Source organism: Geospiza fortis, unplaced genomic scaffold, assembly GCF_000277835.1.
Source record: "Geospiza fortis unplaced genomic scaffold, GeoFor_1.0 scaffold34, whole genome shotgun sequence".
In the NCBI taxonomy this organism is placed as follows: domain Eukaryota; kingdom Metazoa; phylum Chordata; class Aves; order Passeriformes; family Thraupidae; genus Geospiza; species Geospiza fortis.
Genome location: NW_005054474.1, coordinates 548,861 through 555,385, shown reverse-complemented (window position 1 = coordinate 555,385; position 6,525 = coordinate 548,861). Strand labels below are relative to the sequence as shown.

The following is a 6,525-nucleotide window of genomic DNA, read 5'->3' as shown; positions in this document are numbered from 1 at the left end:
TGGGCAGGGGGACACCGGCCCTGCTCCGGAGGGTCCCGCTGGGCAGGGGGACACCGGCCCTCCTCCTCATCCTCTTCCTCTGCCTCCGTCCCCGGGGCGGGGCGGTCCGGGATGTGTGTAGGGAGCGAACTGGGAGGGAGCGGGGTGAAATTGGGGTGTGGGGGTGTCTGGGGTGCTTGGCAAGGCGATGAGGGGAGTTTGGGGATGTGGTGGGGAGCAGGGGGATGTGTGTGTTGGGATACAGGATATAGGATTTGGGGGTTCCTTGGGGTGCTTGAGGGGTAGAGGGAGAGGAGGTTGGTTGGGGATGGTTTGGGATGAGCAGGGATAACGTTTTGGTATGGGGGTAAGGTTTTGGGGTGTCTGCGTGCTGGAGGGGTGTGTGGCAGGCCTTGTCAGCACAAAGCGGAGCCCTGAGTGGGGGCATGGGTGTGTTTGCTTTGGAGGTGCCCGGGTTTATTGAAGAGTGTGAGAAGGGGGTTGTTTTGGGGGATTTTAGGATGCTTAATGTAGGGGAGGAGAGGTGTGAGTAGGGTGTAGTTCTGCGTAATGAGTGGAAGAGGATGGATGTAGGATGGGTCCTTAGGTGGGATCCTCAAGGGACAGGGATGAGCTGCTGGGCTTGGGGAGGCATCAGGATTGAGGCAGATGGGGTGGGTGAATATTTGGGACCAGGTGAACTTGGTGTTTCTGAGAGATGAAGGTGGGGCAGAGCCTCAGAGCATCACACAGTTGTTGCAGTGTGGTTTGGAGGATTGTCTGTTGGAACAGTGGGATTGATGTGGGAGCTGGATGCTGGGGTTGGAGGTTTGTGTGTGCTTCATTTCTGGTAATCCACAGGAGTGTGTGCAGACAGATTTGTGATGGTAAGGGTTTTTTCCACATGCTTCCCCTTGGGGATAAGAGTAAGCCTGTAGGATTTATAGGAGCCTAAAAGCTCTGGATATGCTCAAATCCTGTGTTAAAATTTGAGATAGCAGTGTGTTTTCAAATTGCTTTTATTCACTGCTCAGTCTGGAAGGTGGGTCTGGGGTGTCTGTAGCTGCTCACCTTGGAGGCAGCTCACTGGGAAGGATCAGGTGGATACTGGTGTAATCTTAGAAAATGAGAAATTTAACACTGGTCTGGATTTGTTTTTTTATATATCTGAGAAGAAGATAAACTCCACTTTGTGATCCCTCAGGGAGGTGATAAATCTCCTTCATGAACCACATCCTTGTTGGGTGAGACCCAAAGCAGCAGTGGAGCTGCAGCTCAGGTTTTGTGTTTGATGAGTCAACCTGAACCTCTTTGATGTTCATCCCACCTGTAGCTGTCCAGGGCTCCCTCTGGAGATCACCTGCCTGAGGAAGGATGGTTTAGGGCAATAGTTCTGGTCATATATAAATCTGTCACGTGTCCAAAAAAATTCACATTCTGCTTCAGGACCATGGGAACATCCACTAAAGCTTTTGGCTCTTCCTTCAGCAGGCAGGTCAGAACTGGACAAAGCAGATGGGGTTGAAGCTGGACACCTCTAGAGAGCAGGGAGATGTGTCTGAACAGGGAGAGACAGTGAATACTTGAGAGACATCCTGGTCACATATTTTGGGAGCAGTGTGCCATTCTTGGAAGGAAACCTGCTTTTGCTGGTGAGATAATTTCTGAAAGAGCCAGGTTTTTGATACAATCTCCCTTATGAGCTCTGCACTGGTTTGCATTTGCTCTCACAGCCTGTTGAGCAGATTGTTTTCTAAGTCCAGGCAATTAGGCAGGAGTTTGTTGAGCATTTGGGGAAGTGTGGCCTGCTGAGTTGGGTGTAATCTTCTTACCCAGAGGAGCTTGTGTAACACACAGTAAAGTGCAGGAGGTCTGATTGAGGCTGCCTTGATAATCCCTGCTCAGCCAGGGGAGAGTTGGCTGCTCCCTGGGAAGTGAGGGAAGGGGGAATTGTGCTCCAGGTCACAGATACACTGAGGAATTGCTTTTTTCTGAGATTGGGGCTGTTAATGTGAGTCTTGCACTGGGCAGTTTTACTCTGAAGCATTGTTGGGTGTCCAGGTGCTTCAAGAAATGAAAAAAAAAACCAACTTTGTTTCCTTCAGTCCTAAATTATAACCAGTTCTTCTGAAATAATTGCTTGAAATCCTTCCCAAGGTTCTGCTTTGTGCCAGATGCTGCCGTGATGCTGTCACTTGTGAACTCTGCAAGATTTGAATGCAGAGCCTCGAGTTCATTGTCCAAGTTCAGAGCCAAGGTCAAAGAGCTGCCACGTCCTGGCAGTGGCAGATCTTTGGGCTGCTGATGCTGAGCAAACAGAGAGTGTGCAGGAGGAAAGGGCAGCCAGGGTGACACAGTGACAGCACTGAGCCACCTGCCCATGGGCACACCTCGATGAGCTGTGTCACTCTGTGCTTGGGCACAGGTGACGTGGCAGAACTGGCTTGCAAGTAGTTAAAATTCCAAGGGCAGTGCCATTGGTGGCTGTCACTTGCCAAAACCACACAGCTCTGACCATCTGATGGGAGAGTAGCAAGGGCTGTGCCAAAGGAAAAGGAAAACCCAGCACCTCTTTTTTCTGAGGAAGGAGAGTGGATTCCTTTCTCCAGTGAAGTCTGGCATTTAATTTGGAAGTTTTCCTGGATCTTTCTTTCTCAGAGCAAAGGATCCCTCTGATGGGCAGCTGACAGCATCAGGCACTGCAGCAGGAAGGTTTGTACATCTTGGAAAGTTGGAAAACTCTCTACGTGCAGTTGGTTAATTATACATGATGTTATCCTTGGTGATTAATAAAAAATATGGGTATTTAAATTTCAACTCTTACTGATAGTGGCATAGGGAGCTGAATAATTTCATGGGCTGGGTAGGTTTTAGGAAATGTCTTTGATTTCTCAGTTTGGTGCTTTCTCATTGTCCTGATCATCTTCTGGTTTTGGAGTTATTTTGGAGCTAAACTTCATCAGCATTACCAACCCTTCACTCTAAAACTGCAATTCTGAGCAACAAGTTGGCTGTGTTAAAGTTAATATTTCTGTTAAAGTTCATATTTTTGGGGTTTATTTCACTTTCATATGAAAATTCTCTACCCTGTTTTATCAATGCTTATGGGCACATTGAAGATTGATGGGATGTTTCAAACTGATTTATAACAATCATGATTATTGTTGAAATTCTTTCTGATGTGTGTTGGAGTTTGTGAGCTTAGTTTGCTTTCACAACTTAAATGACAGCTGGAAGAGAACTGTGGAAAAAAATCACATCTAATTCTTTAATCTCTGTTTAAAAAGTTCAAGATAACACTTCTCAAGAGATGTCTGATCTTCTGTAGTTTTAATCTGCTTTTCTAAGGAAACAAGTTTTGTGCCATTGTGCTTTCTGCTAATTCCTCTGATAATTACCCTCTGATAATTGCAGTTGCTTTAATGTGCTGAAACCTTGGACAGAGGGATGGTTCCCACAATTTCTGTGGGAATGGTTCCTGTGGGGCAGAAATGAGACCCTCTCAGTGCTGCCTGTGGCAGGAACTCAGCCCTTATCAGACATCAGGAGAGTTTGTGGTGCCTGAATTAGAGAAGGTTTTGCTCTCTGGACTTCTCAGACAAGAAAAGCTCATCCTGAAGAGCCACATTTCAAAGACACTTTGAGCATCCTAATGAATTGTGTGATACAGGGCTGGTCAAAGCAGTTGTTCTCTCTATCAAAAGTTTGACTTCACAAAGTGGTTTTTTTCCCCTTCTTTTTATTTCCCCAATGCTTTATTTATGCAGTTTGCCTGAAGCCAAGTAAATGCCTTCGGTTCTCCTTTTTCCCCTTTTTTAATTCCTTGAGTTGTTTGTGATAATCCCTTTAAATCTGCTGATTTAGAGCTGCTCTTTTACTGATATAACTTAAAAAAATTATGATTGGGGCATCATAAATATTTTGCATGTCATTCCACAGCATCTTTGAATGAGTCTAGAAATGAATATATTAGATAAGAAAATGAGTTGTTTGTTTTCCTTCAGGCAAAACACTTCCTAGGATATGTTTTCCCACTTCACAGGAGATCTGATGGTAAAAATGCATGTAAAAACAGGCAATTAATGAAGTTTTTAAACTAATTTTTCATTAGTTCATTCTGATTCTCTTTTAGAGATGATATGAAGTGCTGTTAATCCTCTGACACCGTGCCCTGGATCCTCATGGTATGTCTGAAGGACACATCTCTGCATGTTCTGAATATGCCAGGTGAAGCCCAAGAATAACTTTCCACGGGAGTTTGTGACCTCTTAAAGAGGAAGAAGTCAAAAGAGGGCAACTTTTATTCTATATTTAGCCCTAGGTGAGTCTGTAAAAATAACCTGGTGGGCTCTAGCCTAAAATTTATTTTTGGATTTGTGTGTTACGCTAGAAAATAGAGAAGTGCCATGCTCAGGCAGGTTTTTGGATGCAGCACATCAGTGGGATGTGGGATCAGCACAGCAGCTTCCACAAACACCTGTGAGAGCTTTGCTCAGCCTTTCTGATGCTTTGGGCAAAACAGGAGGGAAAACAAGAATATTTTTCAGGTAGATAATTGTCCTGTCAAATCCTCTGCTTCATCTTCTAATCTGAGAGGCAAGAACTGGGCACAGCCATGAGTTTTGAGAACAGTTTGGTCGCCTTGCAGTGGCAGAGGTGTCACCAGAGGTGCTGTTCAGTTTCAGTGGTGAACTCACTCTCATCCTGCCTGGAATTTCAGAACGAACTGACTCAAACCTTTCATTTCCAGGTTGTCCTCATGAATACTCCCGTGGAGAATGTCCATGATCTTCTTTGCCTGTGTGGTGAGGGTGAGGGATGGGCTTCCCCTCTCAGCCTCCACAGATTTCCATCTCAACCAGGACTTTCTGGAGTGCAGGAAGAGGCTGAAGGCTCTGTCCTCCATCCTGGCGCGGTACCCCAGTCGGGGCACGGCCAAAGGACGTAACCTCAGCATCCAGTGAGTCCCTGCTCTGCTCTGCTGGGGGGTTTTGCCTTTAATTTTTGAAATATTGCTCTTGGGGGTTGGAATTACATTGAAATAATACTGTGGGTGTGATCTGCAGTGCCTGATTCCAGCCTGAAATGCCACACTGCTTGTGTAGGGTGTGAACTCCAATGATTTTGAAGCTCATTCCTCAATTGCTGTTCAGTGTAGTGAGCATGTGTTTATTTATACATATATATATATTTATATATTGTATTTGTATGTTAATTTATATAAATACACTTACATAACTGTTATTTGTTTTATACTGTATTATATTTACATAGATTTCATTTTGGACTTATATTTATACATATAAATACACATACATTTCTACATCTTCACATGTACATACACAAACAATGTTTATTCATATTTAGTTTTATATTTATAGATGCATACACAATATATGTATTTCATTATATATTTTATATACACATACAATATATATATTTACTTATATATTTTATATATATACAGAGTATTTATACACATTTAAGTTTATATTTTATACACATACACAATATTGATACACATTTAGTTATATATTTTATATACATTCATAATATTTATACACAGTTATACATTTATAGATATATTCACAATATTTATGCATATTAATATATTTATATACTTACACAGTATATATATGTATTTAGTTACCTATTTTATATACAGACAATATTTATACACATTTAGTTATATATTTTATATACATTCACAATATATATATATTTAGGTTTCTATTTTGTATACATACACAGTATATATATTTAATTATATATTTGATATACATACACAGTATATATGTGTATTTTCTTATATATTTAATATACATACACAATATTTATACACATTTAGTTATATATTTAATATACATACACAGTATATATATGTATTTACTTATATATTTTATATACATACACAGTACTTATGCACTTTTAGTTATATATTTATAGATACATACACAATATTTATACACAGTTGTATATTTAAATTTCTTATTTATATATATTTTGCTCATGTTAATTTTCATTTTGGGCAGCAAAAATGGGCAGTGCTTGTTACTCCTAGCAGTTGGAGAATCATGGATTTCTACAAATCCCTTTAAGAAGGCATCCAAGTACCTTGGAATGATTTAGTTTAGGAGAAGAAAATTTTAAAGAAATTACAGAGAAAAAAATGAAAAAAATTGTTTAAACTCATTTAAGAAGTGAGTTTTACCTGGTGGTTGCATTTCTGGTGAGCACATGGAAGAAAACTTTAAGTGAAGCTAAAACGAAGCATCCCTTTTTTGGGGGAGTTAAAAAATACACGAATTTACAGCAGAGATTTTCATCTCAATTCCTTTTCACTCAAAGCCAACTTGTGCCCTTTGATGCCAGCAAGTGCTGCAGCCTTTAATCTGCTGTGGTTTGTGCGGCAGCTCAACCTGGCTCTGGAATGAGAGCAGTGCAATTGGATCCATGGCAAAAAGGCCATAAATTATGGACAACTTGGAAAAGGTGCTTTTAGGAAGGCATGGTGTTGATCCCAGCTGGGAGCTGGGAGCAGCAGGA

At 41.6% G+C, this 6,525-nt stretch overlaps 1 protein-coding gene across 2 annotated transcripts in view; it reads left to right on the top strand.

The window, feature by feature from the left end:
- The first annotated feature begins 2,635 nt into the window (after positions 1–2,635).
- Positions 2,636–6,525, top strand: part of SEC22C (SEC22 homolog C, vesicle trafficking protein) — a 20,396-nt gene continuing 16,506 nt past the window's right edge. The window contains exons 1-3 of one of the 2 annotated variants that reach the window (XM_005428193.2): positions 2,636–2,691; positions 4,112–4,300; positions 4,730–4,939. In XM_005428193.2, coding sequence (XP_005428250.1) covers positions 4,758–4,939 — 182 coding nt within the window. In that variant the 5' untranslated portion in view covers positions 2,636–2,691; positions 4,112–4,300; positions 4,730–4,757. Of the gene's footprint in view, positions 2,692–4,109; positions 4,301–4,729; positions 4,940–6,525 lie in introns of those variants that run through there. The other variant, XM_031062953.1, reaches the window with a different exon arrangement.